The sequence below is a fragment of the Branchiostoma floridae genome, chromosome 6, assembly GCF_000003815.2.
Source record: "Branchiostoma floridae strain S238N-H82 chromosome 6, Bfl_VNyyK, whole genome shotgun sequence".
NCBI lineage: Eukaryota > Metazoa > Chordata > Leptocardii > Amphioxiformes > Branchiostomatidae > Branchiostoma > Branchiostoma floridae.
The window spans coordinates 18,118,970-18,140,074 of record NC_049984.1 but is presented as its reverse complement, the minus strand read 5'-3'; the positions used below and the strand labels follow the sequence as shown (position 1 = coordinate 18,140,074).

Sequence of the window (21,105 nt, the reverse complement as noted above, 5' to 3'; positions counted from 1 at the left end):
CGGTTATATTCCTCTCTATTTGTTCCATTTCTACGATTTTCCACGCGGCGATCCGGAGTCTGGTAGAGACTACGTGAGCTATGGCTCTCCCCAAACACGGGACCTCCATTTATCGCCCTATCCGACGGGTGGAAGCTAGGTCCTCATTTTCACCTGTATCTCAGGTATATCTAAAGTATTTCAGTGAAGTGAGGAAATCCGTGTAAGGTGCCTTTCCCAAAGGCACAAGATCGGTGACACGGCAAAGATTCGAACTCGAGACCTCTCAGTCCCGAGCCAAACACGCTGCCGCAGCGCCACGCGATCCCACAAGCAAACCTCATTCGGTGGTCATGGGGGAGAGGCAAGGGTCTGACAAAGTATATGACAGCGATACAATTTACATCGTACATATCGCAAATGAAATATCATCGAGTACGCTTTTTTTAAATAATAAACGAGGGTTACACCAATTCAAACCGCCACCTGTAGCGCTAAATACATTTGAAGTAATCACCCCGCCATACAAAGAACTAAACAATGCCTAATGTGATATATGTGATATCCCCTAGGCCTGGGAAAGTTGTTTTTCCTGTTTCCCTACCTATCCTAGAAAAACCTGCCGACTCTAGACTTTTGTGGGTGTGCAGTGGGGCCACATAGCTTCCAGTTAGAATTTTTATTCAGCCTGCTTCCTGTTGATGTAAAAACACTGCTTGCCCTATCTAAATGAATGATAAATGGATCTATTATGCACAAAATTGACATTGAAAGACAAGTGTCCTCATGCATTTCAGTTGATTTGTTCAACTGTATTGTCATATGTCTCACGAGAGTTTTGGCCAGCCTAGAAAAATTACAAGGCAAAAAAGATAATCCCTACCTACCCCAAAAGTAGTTACTCAAGCAACTGGATAAAATAATACTGTATGAAGTAGGGAAAAGTAGATTCAATCAGTCTAAAAATCAAAGCTCAGGTCTCGTTGTTGTATAAACTACATTCTACTACAAAATGTTGTTCATCTTCTATTCTATCTAGATTACAATATTGACATATTCGTTTTTCCATTGGTGTCATAGGTGTGCGAATATGTCTTCCGTTTTCAATGTGGAATTTGTGGCAGCTGATTCGTTGTTTTGTGACGACAATGTTGTGCCGAATACCATCAATACTCAGATACTGCTACATTATAGGTGGAGTTCAGACTCTGTATCCTAAATTCAGCATAGACATTGGTGATAAACCCTTTACTAGCCTCTTATAGTACAATGTCGTTATTAATATTCATGACGTTAAAAAGCAGGTGCGGATCAGTCGAGTGTCAATGAACTTATGAAGTTTATTTATTGTGATTTAGGCATTGGTGAAGAAGTTCATAGTAAGGGCAACAACTAATTCCTCTTCTTTAAAGTCATACTGTATAACGTTAACGTTACCATTCTTTTAAAAATCGTTAGAAATGGAAGAACAAAAAGGGCGCTGTTGTCATATATTTTTGGCCCGTGCATCAGTTTTTACTTTATTTTAGCTTAACACCCCTTTCTGTGAATGGTATAATCCTACTTCCCATGATTCACAGTAACAGCGCCATTTTGAGCATTTCGCGGGAGAAGTCAGCGTGCGCGTGCTTTGGGAAGAGGGAGATTTAGACGTTCTTGTGTGCGTCCAAATGTCGGCTTAGCTGGACTACAGTGAAGATGTGGATCCTGTCCAACATTTCACAAGCAGGTCTATTTTCATTTTCATTGAATATATTGTCCAGAGCACAAGCATAATTTTCTTCTGTATGTAACGTTACGTACTAAGATAGTGCATGCAGTGCAGCGACACCCCCCTCCCACAAATTACGTCAAGTTTTTGGAGCATACTGCAAGACAATATGCACAGAGCCATTTGTGTCTAGATCTGAAACTAGAAATTTTCTATTCTGTAGGATGATCAACCAGAGGATGGATGGACACAAGGCCAACATTGGTCAAGGAATTACATGTATACAAAATGTGTTTGGCTTATAGGTCAAAGTTTCTCAAACAATTGTTTTTCCTTCCATCAACAAATTTTAATGTGCTTTAAATTTTCCCCACAGATTGTGAGTATAATCTCCTAGTCGACCAAGAGTACCAGGTTGGAAGAAAGGGTAAGAAACTTAATTTTATCTGAGATTCGCGGTGGTAACACCATAACACAATGCTTGTTGTAATGTATAATACTTTTTTGCATTCTGATTTTAAAGATGCTGCATAATTTGGGCATGTGCTTCAAAAACAATTGCAAATGGTTACACACTGTAATTCCTGATTTTTTCACAGTAGTTTTATGTTCACGGTTTTCACCTTGATGCCTGTAACATAAACTTATCATTACCAATAACAAATAATTCGCCACCTTTTTTTTTTTACACGCTCTTATCGCCACCATGAACATTAAGTTCTGAGAACAAGTTTAAGTTCCTCAAACCGCAAAGTTTGGTAACGAGAAGACAAAGTGAATTACAGTATATTCTTATATATAGAGAGAGATTGATTGTACACTTATTTCATTGTACAGCACAAGATGACTTTGCTCTTATAAAGTGGTACTACTTTTTTTCCAGACTGTCCAATACTGATCACAGGAGACTCTTCCATCAGCAGAAAACATGCCGTCCTCAAAGTGTCTCATATTGAGCCAAATCTGGTATGTATCTATGAGTCTTGTTTGTATAAGCCAGGTATCCAACATATTCTAGCAGCAGCTCACACAGGTAAACTCACTTCATAGACCCTGTGAGAATTTGGTCACGTGCCACCGACTGTGGCCCACTGTCAACAGACAGGAACTGACTAGCATGTCTGAACTCTCGGACTTGCCTCAGCTTATCTCTAAATGATACGCTCGCGCGGTTTTCACCAATATCTTTATGAGAGAGCTTCCAAAACTTTGACATAAATGATTGCTTCTTACCATTTTGAGAACTTCATCTATGTGGTCGTAAATTACATAACAGCAAATTCTCACAGGAGTCTGCCCGTGGTTAACTCTTCTTGTCGATTTCTAATCTGCAATAGTATGGCCCTTGTTTTGACCAAATGCTTGTAAATTTGTTCAATTGTCCTTTTTAAATTAGACACAAGATATTGTCCATGTACCTCACAGGGTGACCACAGGAAACTTCCCATCCTGACGGTGCAGGATCTCTCCAAATTTGGAACATTGGTGGGAGACCAGAAGGTCAAGGGTCAGGCCATCCTGAAGAACAATGATGTCATCACCTTTGGTGCCATGGGTAGCAAGTGGAAGTAAGGCCTTGTTTATGATTTCCTGTTAAGAACAGCATTTTTTATATATACACTATGGTACCAGGTACATGTACATATGCTTTTCATGCAAGGTTCTTATTGTAACTTATTATGTCCTGTTTGGGTTACATTTCCTAAATTATCAATCTGCCTCAATATTGGACTATTTCTTTTGTTACTCCTTATATTTTAGGCTTTTAGGCCTATGCTATTGACAGGATGTAATTTTCTCTGTTGACTTGTCAATAAAAACTTCTATTTTGGCACTTTTGACAGAATGTTCCTGTCAATAAGTTTTTTTCCCTATTGACAGGTCAATAAGATTTTGTCTCACAACAGAAGAAAGAGGTATTTTATGGCAAATGTTGACACATAGACATGGACAATAACACACCAAATCTGTGTGTTTTGGGGACACTGTGTGTTTTGGGCACAGATTGGCCAAAGAGGCTAGGTGGGCGTCACTCCGTCGTCAGGGAATTGGTGTAGAGTGCCTTTCCCAAGGGCATAACGCCAGGGTGTTGGCGAGTATCGAACCCGGGAACTCACGACGTCATTTACCTTGCAATATCGACAGGAGTTCATTTGTTGAGAGCTAACCATTTCCCAGCTGCCCTACACTTCAACCATCACAGATTTCTTGCAAAAAAGCTATCTCGGTAGAAAGAAGGTTAAATATTTTTAAACTGTCTCTCACCAGGGTTCACTACCAGCCTTTGGTTGTCACATCGTCCATGCTTGACGCCTCGCTGAAGAGGAAGCTGAAGCAGCTGCTCCTGAAGTTGGGCAGCCATCTTGTCACGGAGTGGCACAAGGAATGTACACACCTCGTCATGTCTAGTGTCAAGGTCACTGTCAAGGTACAGTCAATATGAAGCAGTTATGTCAAAGACGGCTAGACAGCCAAATACATAATGTAGTATGACACATGCTACAAAAGTTACACAAGGGGGGAGGGTCCTTATAAGGACTGCATTGGCTTCCTGTACAAAAACATACATGAAAAAGGGCTTCAAAACTCACTTACCAGTATTTCAATCTCTAAAATTTCCGTCCTACTGGATAGCTAAACATGTCAACTTACCGTTTGTGGAAAAAGCCAGGCTTCGACTCTGGCATTTTCTCCCGCTATCAGCTGTTAAAACCAAAACAACACTGACCTCTGAACTCCCAGCCAGGAGAAGCATGCTTCACCACCTTGTAGACAGGTCCCACAACATGAAATGTAACACCTCTAAGGTCAACTAAGGTCACGATTTCTGTCCAGATTTGAAAAATAAACACTCCCCTTGTCCCACTGGCAGAAAACTGGCCAAATATGACTACAACTGGCTCCAAGAAAAAAATTTCAAAAATAATATAAGAAAAAAACCTAAGGGTAGGCACGGCACGGCCAGTGCGCAGGTCACAGTTTAGCAGCCCCTCCCCACAAACAACTTGATGCAGGCATTCAAATAGCATATCTTTTGCCATTGACCTAAAAGAATCTGAAGCACTATAGGTATTGAATCAAAATTCAAAAGTATAGATTAATATGTAGTAATGTGACTTCATCATCAGTTGAAACATCCTACAATTGTCGTTACCTAACGAATCAATCAAGCAGTTGTTTTACCCATTTGTAACTTTCTGATTTTTTTGTTTTTGCTTTGTTGGTCATCATGTAGCTGTAGATGAATAAAGATTGAATATTAAAATACTTGCAAACAGTTGTCTTTGTATCAGTTGATACATTCAGGACAGCTACATATAGATGGTTGAAATCTCCTTATACAATGTACATGTAATAACTGATTCTTATTCATTGGGTTTCTTTTTGGCAATATCTCAGGGTTTAGAGCCATTTTTCAAGGCAGTAGTATCTTTAAAAAAAATGAGCAAGAGAGCCAAAGAAAATGCTTAAATTACCTGTGACATGTGACAAACAACCTGTTCTGCTCACACAGACCATCTCGGCCATGGTGTGCTGTAAGCCTATAGTGCTGCCCACCTTCTTCCAGAAGATGCTTGAAGCAGCGAGCAGCCGAACGCAGATGCCAGATCCTGAAGAGTAAGGCTAATTCTTAACATCCTCAACAAGTGTAGGCAAGATCTAATAGTAATAATAAGCCTTATAAGTTCACGTGTCTGTAACTCTCACAAGTTTACGTTCTGAAGTGATTGGTCATCAGTATTGATCCTGAAGAAGGCAACAGTATTTGTTGAAAATTTGATCTGTGTACCTTTGTGTGCATATCAATTTTGGGCCATTTCCAAGAATAAAAAGAAAGTTTTCAACCACTGTAAATTATACAGAGCAACTGCAAAATGAGCAAAGATATGCCATAGAATGCAAAAAACATCGGAAACATCTACTAATGTCATAGAATGGCAAGGTCAGTTTTAAGGTCATAGAAGAAGATTTGAACAAAAGTGAAGGATCCATTGTTCGATATATCATACTCATCATGTTTTCAGCCATATGTTCAACCTTCCTGGCTACTTAGATTTCATAGAAACTTTTCAAAAGAAACTTTTTTTGGCAAACTTTTTTTCATTCGCACACTCGCATCAGTTTTGGGGTTATCAGAGGATCTATATAATCAATCAACATGGCCTAAGTACGAGTAGTCTTACTCCCATTGATAGAGAAACAATTGACGTTTGAATGTAGGAAAGCTCTGTTTGGTCAGAGGACAAAACTGGAGCTAGAGTAGATTAGATACCAAACAGAATAAGTGGAACGGCCCAAATTGTACACTGTTGTGTGAATTTGGGTTTTGTGATTGACAGCTTTCAGCCACCAGTTGCCGAGACAACCATCAATCCTAACGAGGTTACCTTCAAGTCCAACAGAGAGAGAAGAACGCTTTTCAAGAAGTTGAAGTTCATCTTCTTCACCCCAAAACAGGTAAAGCACTTTGTAGTCTTAACCATTTAGCCACCAGCATTCAACATTAGGACGTTACGTATTAGGAGTTTTCTGCGTAGAAGTTAAAAACAGTTCCTTGTAGAGTAGGTCTTTTTTTGTAGAAGCTGAAATGTTATAATAGTATTACTAGTATCAGATGAATGTGACTGCATGCCTGTGTATGTGACTCACATTGTGAGTATTGTGCAAATTAAATGAACACAATAATTCTACTAAAAGATGATAATGCATGTATGTGATATACTATATGACGTATATGAGAATCACTAATTTTTTCACTGAAACTTGTGATCTTATGGTGTTGGACTACTCCACATAGATATTTGTGTAGGGTTTATGTACTTTTGTATGCTAGTAAATAACATTTTCTTTCTAACATTTAAGTGCAAGAAAGAATAGAAAAACCTCTGCATTACGTTACTTCTTAAATTTAGCTATAGAATTTCACATTCAAGATCTGACGCGAGGCAGTAAGGTTTGTGATTAAGTAGCGTTGTCATGCTACCCAGGGTTCTCCCCAGAATATTTTAGTATAGTGGAGGGGCTGTCAAAAATTACCAGAACCAACGCCCTGCGCTTTCATAAGAATGGGTTCATTTTGCATGACGGAGGGTGTCAAATACTACAAGACGTGATTCCTTTGTTGTGAAGTGGCAAAACGACTATTGTTTTGATCACCACCCATTCACAAGTTTTTGCAGACAATGCCGACTGGAAAAGTGATACCACTTGGCACAAAAATCTGTGAATTTTCATTGATGTTAGCAAAACCGACAAGAAAATAGGGAAGAAACACACTAAATTTCAAAAGTAGTATAATGGAGCTGGCTAGGAGTATAGTGGAGCTGGCTAGGAGTATAGTGGAGGGCCTCCCTTATTCCATCCTCTGGGGAGGACTCTGCTACCTTATCTTATGTTGTCATGTCATGTCATCCTGTGTGCCAAATTTTATAGGCTTGATGCACCATCCTAACTGGAAAGATTCACTGTCTTGTTTTCAGCTGAAACACCTTGGACAAGTCATCAATATGGGTGGAGGGGAGACTGTTCTGATGGAGACCCCGCCCCCCGACTGGAAGAACACACTCCTGGGAGAGGGGGTTGTGGTCCTGTCGTGTGATGCTGGCACCGTGACCGATCCTCAGCAACAGAAGTGGATCAGGGACAGCACAAGTTTTCTTACAAAGTGAGTTTCTTGCCAGAACAGTTTTTCTATCTCAAATTGTTCATATTGAGCATTCTCAAGACAACATCTGCATTGTTATGTATGTATTACTATTACATATACAAAATTGAACTCTAACAATACTATGTAACTATGTGGTCACAATATGAGACTGCTGCCTATGTGTCCACATTGTATTGTCTATGTTACAATCTGAATAAAGTCTAAGTTAGAGTTACAGAAAGTTTGTCCCCTAGTTTTGATATTATACACAAATGTGTAACATCCATTGGCACAATACCGGTCGGTTTACTGCAATTTCTCAAGCAATGCTAATTTGGCAAATGATCAACGCATCATTTTCTCCAGTTACATGTTGCTGTTACAGCTTACCTTTGCCACTTCTTCTGTGTAAATTATTTTGTCTCTCTGGTCCTGCTAAAAACATAATATCGTAATTAGAACACACCGCGGAATTGCACGGAGAACGGGCGCGTGGTTGGAAGGGGGTGCACTATACCGGCCGAACGAAACACGGCACAATTAACTGCCGCTATGTACCTTTATACATCCTCTGTTGTTCCTTTCTTTCCTGTTAGTAGTTGCACAAAACAAAAATCTGCATGAGCATACAAAAAGTCATGAGAAAATGGGCGTATACTGACAAGAATTTTCATTTAATTTTGGTCCGTCACAACCGCTATGACGTAAAACTTTACTGCTGGCCGTAGCATTAAAAATGGCTGGAAAATGGCGGCGTACGTTCAATTTGACCCATTCAGCCGTAGATCCGGGCGATAATGCAACAGTTCCTCACACATTTACACGAGTTGTAGGTCACCAAAAGAAATTCAAGATTGCTGTTGAATCATGCTCGTCTTGTGCCGTGAGCACATGTGATTATTATCTACAAATCTGGCGATGAACGTGACAGTGTGTTTGTCCCACGACGAGCTCGCCTGCCCCGAAAATGACCTGAAAACTTTTGGCCTTGTTGTCTTCGAATGCATTGTTATCGATGCTTTGTAAATAATGTATTGGACACCTAGATGTCTGAAGTGTGCATACCTCAGAAATAACTATTGTTGCATGTGTAGATCTCTTTAAGTTCCACTATTTTTAATCGACCGGTATAAGGCTTATGACCGGTATTATGCCAATGCATATTACACGTATCTCAGCAGCATAGGCAAAAAATAGCACAGATTTTTTTAATGTCTGTATTTCATATTCCAACTGTCTTTATTCTGGGCATTTTTTTATGTCTCCTGATATCTTCAAAGGTTGTTATTACCAGATCTCTGTGACTTTTTCTATCTGGTTCTTAAACATGTTATGAATGGCCCTTGTACAGGAATGCTCGTCGTACAGTTCAAGAGTCAGAGATTGGGCTAGCTGTTCTTCACTCCTCAGTCGATGCTTACTGCAATCCTGAGATAGATCCAGGTAAATGTATTATATATTATTATATAAACACAATATGCTTTTTAAACAATGTTAGGACATATCTGAACAATGATTAACATTCCAAACTACTGTAAATGAATTTTAACTGGCTGGAATTTAATTCTGGGGTTGTGGGAAAATTAAGTGTTCACTGTGGTTTTGAGTTCCATATATCGCCATATACTGAAGTCACATACTGAAGTGGAGAAACGTTGACAGTTTGAGTTTACGGTGAAGCATCCACCGCAAAGAAAAACACTGCAAACATTACTTGAACCAAACCTGCTTTCCAATGTGTTCAACTTTTTGCTGTCTATATTAGATTAGAAAGATGAATGTCTATTGTTTAGATTGACCAGATCATGTACAGACTGATATTTCCAGTCCTTCATTTCTTTGATCTAATACTCATTGCTGTCAAATATAGAATTGAAGATTTATACCTTCTGAGATGACTACAAGACTATAACAATAAAACCTCTGTACAAATCAGTGACTGTTACTTCTTACTATCTTAGGTTGCCTACTGTTCCAGTCCCAGGCCATCCCCTCACAATCTCTTTCCCAGGGTGCTGAGGTGTATGTGTCCAACACAGAGTCATCTCAGTCCCAGGGACCTGTACCATCAGGAAGAAGTGTGATCACTGACAGTAATGTGTCAGGTAGGTAGAACTCTTCTGAAGGGCACAGAGTCCTCTTGTATGAAAGATTTTAAAACCTTTTTTAATTGTTCTAAATAGATGATCCAGGGCCCCACTGTAAAGCAGTGTGGTTACACTGAGTTGGGCTACCCTGGCTAAAGAAAACAGAAGTGAAAAAAAATGATGAAACATAATAGTGTAAGATGCAGCAAGGTGTTTTTTCTGGAAGAAGAAGAAGAAGATGGTAATGATATTGATGATCAGACTCATAATGGTGCTGATGGTAATTATGGTGTGAATGATGATGGCAATGGTTGTGATGATGATGATGAAGATGAAGATGGTGATGGTCATGACAAAGGTGATGATGATTATCAGGGCTCGAAATACTGGGTGCATGTGCACCCAGGTGCACCCAAAATTGGAGCTGTGCACCCAAATATTTTCTTAGGTCTATGTATGTAAAAAATATTATGGTATGCTAGTATACTCATATTCTTGATCTCTAAGTGTCAGAAAGATAGTAAAAATGCCTGTCATAGTAATTGTTTAAGAATTTGAATGTAAATAAGTTTTATTATTAGGTTCTTACGCGGTGGTGCACCCAAAAAGTTTTTGGTGCACCCAATTTTTTAAGCTGGGTGCACAAGTGCACCTAACCCCAAAAATGAATTTCGAGCCCTGATTATGGTGATGCTGATGACGAAGTTGGTGGTGTCCATGATGAAGATGATGGTGATGAAGATGGTGATGATGATGAAGATGGTGATGATGATGATGATGTGCATGGTATCATACTCAGGGCAGTCCCAGATGCCAGCAGGAACAAGTCAGCAGTCTTCAAGACCCAAGAAGGCAACCAACCAGAAGAACACCCTCATGAGTTACTTTGGGCCTTCTTCCTCCAAGAAAAGGTAACCAGACAAGAGCATTCAGAAGACCCTAGCTGGGGAGTGATATTTTGGGAAGTACTATGGCCTTCTGGTTACACCATGATACCTTGAATTTGAAATATTTGCTATGTTTTTAAGTGTGCAAAATAAAATGATTCTACATTACTTACCTCATGAATTTTATGGACCTCAGAGATACTGTAAATGCAGAAACTTTCGTGGTGGTTGATGTTCGCGGTTTTTGCGGTGGCCACATACTTCACTGCGAACTTAAGCCACCACAAACATTTTTTCATGGCAGTAAGAGACTACAGTGCATGGTGCTACCGCGAACTTAAACCGCCGCAAAAAGTCCTTTTTCCTTAAATGCATTTACAGTATTTGCTGTGTCTTCAAGTTTGCAAAACAAATTGAATGTACAGTACTTCCCTCATAAATTTTACGGACGTCAGAAATATCTTTTGCTGGTTTGTTCTTCTTAGTGCATGCATTAGAGTATGTCATTGTAATATATATTCTAACCATTACCTTTCTTTAACCTTACTCTACTCTACAGGGCTAGAGAAGATGTAGAGGCAACTGAGAACTCTGAGGCCAAACAACGTAGGATCGAGGATAGCACAGAAATTACAGAAACTCCACACACCAGCATGGGCATCAGCGAAAAGAACATCAGGATTAAACAAGAAAGATCTCCAAGTCCGACCACTTGCTCCAAATCTGTAGCTGGCACATCTGAGGTTGACACTAAGGAAACTCGACCGCCAAAACAAGAGACAAGTGTGGAAACTAAGAAAGCTCAGCCACACAAAGTGACAAGTGTGGAGGCTAAGAAAAATCAACCAATGAAAGTTAAAGTAGAGCGATCACCGCCTAGAAAGCCTATGACAAGACAGATGGAAGGAAATGGGTCTTCAGATGAAGAGGAGGATCTTTTTGGACATGGACCAAAGAGGGAGAGAAGGCGTCAGGAGATACCTGGTTGGGAAGATGACGATCCTTTTGAGGTGAAAGCAAGTAACAGAGAAACAAAAGAGACACGTTCTAAGGTAGTGGAGGAAAGAGGACAAGGGGAGGGTGTGGTCAGTAGCCATGGCAACAGGAAGAGACAAAAACAGCAAGAGTTTGCTGGTTCAGAGAGTGATGATCCTTTCGAGATGAGACCTAGTAAGAAGGAAGCAAAAGAGGCACAGTCTGAGGTGGTGGAAGAGATGGGACAAGGGGAGGGTGTGGTCAGTAGTCATGGCAACAGGAAGAGACCAAGGCAAGAGGAGGAAGAGGATGAAGAGAAGCCAGTATGTTGCTTTTGTCTTCTTTGTTCCTATTGCATGTTCCTTTTGCAGACATCCTACAGAAGCTTTAATTTTTTGTGAAGATCTTTTGGTGCTATTTTGCCATGTCTATAGAAGTGCAGGGCTTACAGTTACAAATGATGTTGATTCACACATTTATGCAAATATATTCTTTTTATGATGAACAGACATCTGCAACAAGGAATGGAGATACTGCAACCAGGGTGGTCTCTGAAAGGAACACAACTTCCAAGATAAACCTGGATATGGTCAGTTTTTAATTTTATGACCGGCTTTTGTTCAAAGTAGGCCAAGAAAAAAACATATTGTGTTTCCTGTTTTCCTACCTACTTTAAAAAAATGGCCAACCCTAGACTTTTTTGGGGGTAGGCAGTGGAGTCACATAGCTTCCAGTTATAATTTTTTTTCAGCCTGCTTCCTATTGAAGTGAAAAGACTGCTTGTCCTATCTAATGAAGGATAATGTATCTACTGTGCACAACATTCAAGTTTGACATTGAAAGACTGTAGAAGTAGAACAGTTGGATAGTTGTAAAAATGACACCACTTTGTCAGTTATGAGCATAGTAGTTGCCAACTTGGTAAGTGATACCAGTCTACCAAAATGGTGTCACTTTTACTGCACTGAATTTCTTGAATACAGGAATGAATGATTTGTTGTCTGTGCTACCATGTTTGTCACTTCAATTCTTGTTACAATGTTTAGCCATCTTTTTTTGTGTTAGCCATCTTTTTTTTTTTCGCTCTATCTTATTATTTTTGCAGTCTGCAAATTATGTCATCCATAGAATTTTCTTCATGAAGCCTAACATTGCTGTCATGTTTTAGAACCTCCCCTCCTGCGGAGAGGTAGAAGAAGACCAGCCGTCCAACCTGACAACCGTTGACGTGGTGTCCCTGGTAGTCAGGAAGGCTCGCCCCGTCCAACCCAGGTACACAGAAGAAACAGACGATCCCAACAAAACGCCCGTCAAGAACTTCAAGAAGTTCAGAAAGGTTGGTGCTCTTTTTGTCCAGATTCAGAAGTTGTCATATAGAAATCAGAACTGTGATATTATTAGCCTTTTTGTTAAATGTCTGAATCTGCCATTCATTGGCATCGTTGATTGACCAGTGAACATCTTTTTGTCCTTAAGTCATTAAAGTCATAAGAGATTACCAGTGTTTGAATTTGTTAATACTGTACATCTAAAGCAGTGGGAGACGAAACCCATTTTATTTCCAAATGTTCATTCAACCAAACTGAAAGAATCACTCTGTTTAGAGAAGCCACAAAGACTTATCCCAATTTCCCCACATTGACAGACGAACAGGAAGCCATTTTCCTCATGAAATCACAGATCCCACAAATTTTAGAAAAGGTGGGGCTTTTCGTCTCCCTCTGCTTCCAAAAAAGAAGTCAAAACCAACCAGTTTAGAAATAGCCAACACTAGTTTTAGAGTAGAATATTGTTCATAACTGTCCATTGTCACTTGTATATCTACTATGTTTATACCATGTACTTGCAATTAGCCCTCGGGCACGAACTTGCAAATAAACTTCTTCTTCTTTAATTAAAGAGTTGAAGTCGATCCAAGATAGCAACTAAGTGAGTCTGCCTTTTTCAATTTAGGCCCGGTTTACATAAGGCAAAAAAATTACAACCTAGAAATGTCCTACAATGTTCGATGCGTGGCACATATCCCAGGACACATTTTTTTCGCATGTAAAAACGAAAATGATGCACTGTGGCATGCCGCAGTGTGGCACCTCCTAGAATCATGGCAAAACATGGGCATGGGCCTGCTAGGATGACAGAAAAGACTCTAGTAATTCTGTGAAAAACTTTTAGCTCCTGCAACTAAAACAACAGGAGCTAATTGACTCATTTGCATTAACTGTGTGTTAGCCTTGCTATCCTTTGAAATCCAAATTGTCTTCAGTCTGAATTGTCTTACAACGTTTCCTATTGGACAGCTGAAATTGTCTTCATTCATAGTTAGAGTATAAAAGACCTGTTTCTTCCAGATCACTTCAGTGTCACTGACGAAGGATAGTGGATTCTATCCGAAACGTCTGATCGTTTCCAAAACCATATCCAGTTGCTTGAGTAACTACTTTTTGGCGTATCTTATTACCTGGATGTCTAACCTACATCAACGTTGTTCCTGTGTGTTTCAGGTTCCATATGTTGGGATGGAGAGAGGCCTGCCTCGTATCATTGGCGGTACCGACCTGGTGGTACACGTGCCCTCCAGGGTTAGTAATGAGATGCACAACTTCTGGCTGGATGAGATGGAGGTGCGTGGCTCACTGCTACTGAGTCTTGTGTTCTTATTTTTTTTTTTTCTTAACACAAAAATATTCAATTTGGATGTTTACCCCAACTATACATTATCCTTCTCCTGTTAATGAATGCCACATCATTAAAAATCATACTTCTGTCACTAGATTTCTGCTGCTAGATCATCCTCCTACGCAGGGACATCCAACGGCAAAACCGCCTGTCTGGATGTACCCTGCTTTCTCAACCGTCACCCTTAGTTCCTGACCGCCCTGCTTATAGATATTTATGAGCTTACCCTTATATATGGAAGACCCCTTTTGAAAACTGAAAGGCCTATTCTCGATTGGTCGACAGCTGGGTGGGGGTGGGGGGTGGGGGTGGCATCCACAGGAACTGATACTAACGGTTGAGAAAGCAGGGTACATCCAGACAGGCGGTTTTGCTGTTGCATGTCCCTGCGTAGGAGGATGCTGCTAGATAAGTAGACTGTAAGTTGATTATCCAGGAATGATGTCCCAGTGAGCATATCACTTGGTTCAGAAAAACCAGCACCAGGGTTTTGAAAAGTGCTTAGTCATCTTGATTGTGATTACATACTGTTGCAGATATTAACATATTTTCAGCTCTTTAAAATTACATCATTCTTTACAGGATGAGAGTCAAAGAGCAAAGGCCGAGGAAGAAGAAGATGACCTCTTCAAGCAAGTTTTTATCATATTTTTCCACTGAAATTATCACCAAGTTAGCTTTGAATGTCATTCTGGGTAGATTACCAGGACTCCCATACTTGGGCTATCAAAAAGTAACTTTATGTTTGTGAAATTTAACATTCACAATCATTAAATTATTACTTTTAAGGTACCTTGTATTTATTTCATGTTTTCCAAGCAGTGCTTAATTTTATGACATTGTTTTTGTGGTTGCAGATTTGATTTCAAGAAGACAAGAAAGAGATGAGACTGTTGGCTCAAGCAAAACTGGCGTTGAGACATAATATTCAAATGTGTCTCTAAGTTAGTCATAACTCAGATAAAGGTTTGAAACTGTGTCTGACGTTTAAAGAGATTATGTAACACAAAGAGCTGGTAACATGACTTCATATTTTGTTCATTTATAGTTGGAAAAGCAGAATATGACTAAGGCTTAAAGCTATTATCGTAAAGACATACCAGTCAAGCATGCTGTGACAGTCTGATATAACTAACATAACCATGTCTTAACCTATACTTTTGAATAGGATGAGACCATCCATGCAAGAATAGCCAGTAAGTTACCCAAAGATGAATAAATAAACAATTATGTTCTGCTGGCAGATAATGTTTTGTACTGGTTTTTGTAGAGAATATGTGTCTGAACTGTGTTCTGAATTGACTGATTGATGCTGAATATGTGATTCGACTCAAGTGCTTGTGTGAGTTTGCAGAAAAGGTAAGATCATGTCTTTCTGGATATTATTATTAAGTACATGTTGATGACAATAAAGTGAGTGTGAGTGAGTGACTAACTGATTTATCTAATAGTATGGTGCATCTGGTATTTTATTACATTTGTTCATTTCTATGCTGCATTCCCATTTTGTAGCATTATGTTGTGTTGCAAATTGCAATGTATTGAATTTATATACATTTCAAAATGTTAGAGAACTAAGATTTACTATGATAATGCTTATAATATTACAGGTATTCCATGTAACAAGATAAATATTAACCTCTTACTGTTTACATCTCGTGCTTTACAGGATAAAGATTGGAAAGTCAATACTAGCAAAAAGGCAAGTGCTACAACAAAAGCTAATAACCTACATTTATTTCCATTCCGGCATGAAACTTTTCACCATGAAACTGTTAAGTAAAAGTAAAAATGTCTATTTTATTTTCATACATATGACTTATCACATCTGGGTCAATGATGACTTGTTAATATGTATGACCCATATGTCAACCCCATGTGCTGCCTCACATTGACAAGACTGCGACATGTACACAACAAAGTACACTGTACATGTTTACATCGGCAGCTTCGGATGTAAACACGTTGTGTACTGAACATCAATGGCCCAGGAAGAATGCACAAGTCTGGAGAAATAGACTTGTTTGCAAGAAGATGGGGCCTACATTTTTCTGGATTTGCGGTTTTGTACTGTGAGGGTGTCCATGGGGTTTGGTATGACTGTAAGTTTTCAAGCTGAGACCCAGAGTTTTGTTAGAAAAAAATGATTGTAGGAAGATAATTCATCATCATAAAGCATTTAAAACATAATATTTACTATTTTGAAAGTGAATATGGCTACAGTTAGGAAAAATTCAGCTAAAATTCAAAGGTTGGTCCAGTGAAATCATGTACTTACTAGTGTCATGTACGATGTATTTTGCAGGGCAAGATGGGGACTCCCATGTGAGATGAAATAATGGTAAGTTTTGGTCTTCTTTTATGCCTGACAATTTTCTGGTATTCTCAGGGTCGATGATGAGGTAGTAAAAGGTCTGAGCCACATCCTGTCTCCATGGCAATGCAGTCACATGATCAATCCCATCATGCTTTGTGGCTTAAGTGCTGGATTTATAAGTTCAATGTTCAGCATGCCATTGTAGCAAACAGTAAACAGGTCAACTCCACATTAGCACAGCTCTGTGGCGAGCCAATGGCAGGGCTGTCTGGAGGAGGCTGTACATTTCAACAGGGTGGTCATGTGACTGGCCATGGTTGCTGTTGTGGCATGATCGTCAATGGCAAATCTGAGACCCACAATGATTGTCTTCTTTTATTTTGTCAATTTCCTAGGCTACAGACCTACATGTTTATACAAAATGTAGGAAGCTCAGGTTGACAAAATTGTTTCCTTTATTGCCTCAGTTTATACTTTTTAAGTCCTACAATGACGTAGTGATGCACAGCTATGAGACAAAAAAGGTAAGAAACTTGAGGCTTCGTTTTATTGTAGGATCATTCAGAAGGGTCATAGGCAGCTGTGTGAAATGATAAGCGCAAAGATTCTTTTAGATTGGTACTTAAAGGGGCATTCCACTCCAGAAGCGGGTATCATAATTCATCAGAGAATAAATTGTTATGCTTGAATCAAGTTTGTTTTGTCAAATGTACCATGAGTTGAAGCCTGAACGCAGGGCGTGCATTATAGCGATCGACTTCTTGAATTCCCCGCTAGTCCCTTACCAACAATCCCAGAATTCAATGCGCATGGTGTGTTACGGACGGGCTGGATCGACAAAGCCGCCAAGGACTCTTCCAGTTGAAAAGGTTGGTACTGGCATAAATTTCGATGTTAGATGCTCAGAATTGCTTTTAGGGCTAGACTAAATATGTGTGCACAACCTCTATCAGAACTGGTAGGCAAACGCGTTCCAATCATTATTTGCGGGCCATTCTGTAGCGATCTGCCAATATGTAGATAGTCATTTTTAGATAGCAGAATGGTCCGTAAAAAGTTGCCAAATTTCTGTATTCCGAGGTTCGCTGAGCATCAGACTTTTTGTGTACCTTCCTAAATGTCCGATAGTAATTTTACCGTTTTCGGTTTGCTCTCACTCACTCAGCGTACCGAGATATTGGGCCCGAAACTGACCATGAAAGTAGCGTGTTTACTGTTAGCGGCGTCATTTTTAGCCTCCACCAGGCCTTGCTACGGGGGTGCGTGGATCGTACAATTCGGGAAAAAAATCGGGAATTGGCCAAGGGAATCAGTCCACGATTAGATTCACATTTCCCCTCCGCGGCCGACCAACCTCTCTGGTAGCAAACCCTTGCCTTTGGCAAATTATTCTCCTTATGAAACCTGCGTAGTCAGTCTGCTATTGAGGCTATCCATTTTTTGTTTTGACATACGTCACATGCACGTGTATGGCGACAAGCGACTACTTTCAGCTCTCACTACAGTGCTAAAATCTCTGCATCCCGGAAAGCTAAGGTCTTCAAACGTTTTGTGTACATTCCTTAACTGTTTGATAGTAACTCGACTGCTTTCGTTAAATTTGTAGTTATACCGTTTACGAGAAATTGGGCCTGAAATTGACCTTGCATTCAGAGTGTTTTCGGCTAGCGACGCCATTTTTTGTTGACATATGATGACCTAGTTTACTACAGTGATAATATCTCTGCATCCTGAAAAGCTAAGGTCTTCAAACTTTTTATGTGCATTCCTAAATGTTTGATAGTGACTCGACTACTTTTGTTAAGCTCGTAGTTATACCGTTTACGAGAAATCGGTCCTTGCATTCGGCCCAAAATCGGCCTTGCATTCAGAAGTGTTCACGGCCACGCCATTTTTGTTGACATACGATTACCAAACTTTTACATTGTATTCAAGTGCTAACATCTCTGTATTCCCCAAAACTACGGTCTTCAAACTTTTTGTGTACATTCCAAAATGTCTGGTAGTCACTCGACTGCCTGTAGTTGTACAATTTACAAGAAATTGTTCCCAAGGTTGGCTAAGATAGCAGACACCACCGGAAGTGCAGGATTTGCAGAATTCCATAGCATGCAATAATGTCATAGAGTTCCATGTCTTTAAAATTATGCATGAACTGGTGCATAACTGCCACTTCTGTTTTTGTTTGATAGAAAAGAGAAGGACGTGGTCGAGGAAAAGCCCAAGTCAAAAGGTAATTAATTTTTAATGTCATTACTAGTAGAAAAGTGTCCTCATGTGCCTACTTACATGTATGTATGTATATTTATTTCTTAAAATGACAACACTGGATTTGTCAAGGGACATGATATGTTTGGTAAGATTACTTGTTCTGGTAAAAAAGATTGACAGAAGTATATGATTTGGGCTAATGGACTAGGCACTGGTATACCTTAAAGTCAAACCAAAATATTTATTGCACTAACAGATTTTGTAGTGCATGCCAAATTTAATCATTATCATGACAAGCTTATAATTGCTTCTTTCCTGGGAGTGACTCTGAAATTAATATAAGAAATGTTCTCTGTTTTGGCATGTAAAAGAATATGTGGCTACTATAGTAGCTAGTGTAAATCTATATTTAAAACCTTTCAAATATCCGATTTAAGAATTATAGTCAGTACAGTAATATATATTGGGTGCAGAAATGTGCTAAGCACTGTTATAAGTGATATATTCTTTTGTAGGCAGCCCAGAAGCCATTCTTGCTTGCTTGCATGTTTTGTGTTTTGCATGCTTGATGGATGTTATATTCAGAAAAGCCATCTTGGAGTTGGGTGATGTTGTAATACTAAGATCATACTAATAGTTCATGTATGGTCGATTTCAGCAAAAGGTTGACATGGAAGAGTCAGTTTTTGCATGGAAAGGGAGATGGAGTTTGTAAATTTCAGCCTCTCTTGTTATTCATGATTGTCATTGTCATGAGGCAAATGTGGCCTAGTATTATTTTGTCATCAATGAATATCTTAATCACAAGAACATTGTTGACTTCAGAATATATTCTTTGCAGTTGACCTAAGGCAGCGGTTGGACTACAGTAAGAGGCTAGGAGACTATGTGGTCAAAAACATCTATGAGAAGAAACAGGACTACACTTTCAAAAAGAAAGGTGTTGAAGGCTGTCATACACAGGCGTCGGGAGTTTTGTGGTGGCTAGGTGCTCCAAAAGCCTGACTTTCCAGGCCAGACAATAAAACTGCAATTGCACAGTACCGTTCAAGGTTTACAGGCTAGTAAACGAGTCTCGTTTGGAACTCTACTGTTTTCATGGTCATGTTTTCTCATTTTTGTTATGTTTTTTTAGCATACATGCTTTATATGACAAAACTACATGTAGTTTCTGTTTTGAACGTTTCAAAACTGCTGCTCCTATTTCTCTTAGACACAAGAAATGTGAAAATATAAATATTAATTCATGAACATGCAACTTGAACATGTTGGCAGTAGCCCATATACTTCAGTTTAAATCCAGGTAGATCCTGATATACTGATTTTATATGACAGGCTATATTATTATGTTAATAAGGACAAGTTCCCATTGTATATCCAGTGGATCATTTTATTCATAAATATCCTGCCTACATATGTCAGAAACAAATGCTGTTTTACAACAATATATGTGTGTCCACCAAAGTTTTCCCTGCCTATTTTTGAAAATTACACAGAAATGTAATTGTATATTGATATAATATACATGTCTTTCTTGCTGTATATCTAGTTCAAAGGAATATGAAAATAAGGATACTTAATATGTTCAAGGTTTCTATTTGGCCTGTTGTATAAACCATGAATAGGTAGATAAATTTATACAGGTGAGGTAGATAGATGTCCGCATTTGGTTGAATGCACCTGTTATAGTGCAAATAATGTGGAAACTGTGTAACACTGTTATCAAGATTGTTTTATTTTAGCAGTAAAGCCTCGCCCTAATTCTAATTCTAACCCCAAGCTTAACAAGAATGGATAACCCTAACAGTAAAAAGTTAGTAGAATACAGATTTATAGATCACTCTCTGGTTTAACGTCAGATCAATTTAGCAATTGAACATGTGGTGGCGAAATATCTTAACAGGAAAATGTCCTATGTAATTAGTCTCATCTTTAGAGGGATAAGTTTGTCTTATTTTGGTGACTGGACAGGCTGGAACCACGCGCCACACTGATCTCCCAAGATGATTCTTGTGGACCCAGCACGAAAACTGTCTGTACGCTGACAGTTGTAAGATTCTGGGAGAAACAAAAATGCATGTAAATTGTAATGTTATATTTTTTTGTATTAAAAGATTGCAACAAGTACACTGCTTGCCATTTTGTTTCAATCTGGTTATTTTCAGATCTTGGTATTGCCCTAACAGCCCCCCCTCCAAACATTTCCAACTTTTCACACTAAATTGGTGGCACAAGTTATCACAAAACTGTCCATTTCTTCACACAAAAAGTACCGGAAACGAGGTTTAAAAACTTTTAGGTGCACAACATATCAGGTAATATACTGTAGTGAAAAAAGGTTCCTGAAAAATTTTAGTATGATTCATACTTACTAAGTTCAGAATGGTGCAGGTAAAATTTGTCTGGTGCAGGTAATTTCCAACGTTACCTGCACCAGTGCAGGTATACAAACAAGAGCTTTTAAAAAAAGCTGGTCTTTCGCTTACTTATATTGTGTAGGTAAAACTTTTACCAGATGAGTTTCAGAACAGTTTCAATGGTATGAACTAGGGGTGGGTACTGGAACAGAAAATTCAGGTACAGGTAGAAAGGATCAGGTGCAGGTCCGGACTGAT

At 39.2% G+C, this 21,105-nt stretch overlaps 1 protein-coding gene and 2 long non-coding RNA genes across 5 annotated transcripts in view; all 3 read left to right on the top strand.

Moving 5' to 3' along the window:
* The first annotated feature begins 1,536 nt into the window (after positions 1–1,536).
* LOC118417230 (nibrin-like) lies at positions 1,537–15,669 on the top strand. Of its 2 annotated transcripts, none has more exons than XM_035822693.1 (17): positions 1,537–1,708; positions 2,067–2,117; positions 2,574–2,656; positions 3,116–3,258; positions 3,959–4,118; positions 5,205–5,308; positions 6,031–6,148; positions 7,171–7,355; positions 8,689–8,780; positions 9,299–9,442; positions 10,224–10,335; positions 10,871–11,612; positions 11,795–11,875; positions 12,455–12,622; positions 13,788–13,907; positions 14,545–14,594; positions 14,820–15,669. In XM_035822693.1, the coding sequence occupies exons 1-17, from the start codon at positions 1,678–1,680 to the stop codon at positions 14,848–14,850; spliced, it is 2,415 nt and encodes an 804-aa protein (XP_035678586.1). In that variant the 5' UTR covers positions 1,537–1,677; the 3' UTR covers positions 14,851–15,669. The 2 variants fall into 2 exon arrangements, with proteins under 2 accessions (XP_035678586.1, XP_035678587.1); XM_035822694.1 differs by having other exon boundaries at positions 10,871–11,609; positions 14,820–15,663.
* Positions 15,670–16,262: 593 nt separating this feature from the next.
* The window catches only part of LOC118417233, a 6,242-nt gene continuing 1,399 nt past the window's right edge, over positions 16,263–21,105 (top strand). The window contains exons 1-2 of the long non-coding RNA XR_004831342.1: positions 16,263–16,303; positions 16,747–16,803. This is a non-coding gene — a long non-coding RNA (uncharacterized LOC118417233). The remainder of the gene's footprint in view (positions 16,304–16,746; positions 16,804–21,105) is intronic.
* LOC118417232 lies at positions 16,892–20,617 on the top strand. Of its 2 annotated transcripts, none has more exons than XR_004831340.1 (3): positions 16,892–17,148; positions 18,472–18,512; positions 19,332–20,617. It is a non-coding gene; the product is annotated as an uncharacterized LOC118417232 (long non-coding RNA). The 2 variants fall into 2 exon arrangements; XR_004831341.1 differs by lacking the exon at positions 16,892–17,148 and adding an exon at positions 17,683–17,815.

What these genes read in the sequence shown, in the direction of transcription:
- LOC118417230 (XM_035822693.1), top strand. Translation starts at nt 1,678, where the DNA reads ATGTGGATCCTGTCCAACATTTCACAAGCAG. An exon ending in CCTTCTTCCTCCAAGAAAAG is followed by an intron (nt 10,336 to 10,870) that starts GTAACCAGACAA and finishes TCTACTCTACAG; the next exon opens with GGCTAGAGAAGATGTAGAGG. An exon ending in ACTTCAAGAAGTTCAGAAAG is followed by an intron (nt 12,623 to 13,787) that starts GTTGGTGCTCTT and finishes TGTGTGTTTCAG; the next exon opens with GTTCCATATGTTGGGATGGA.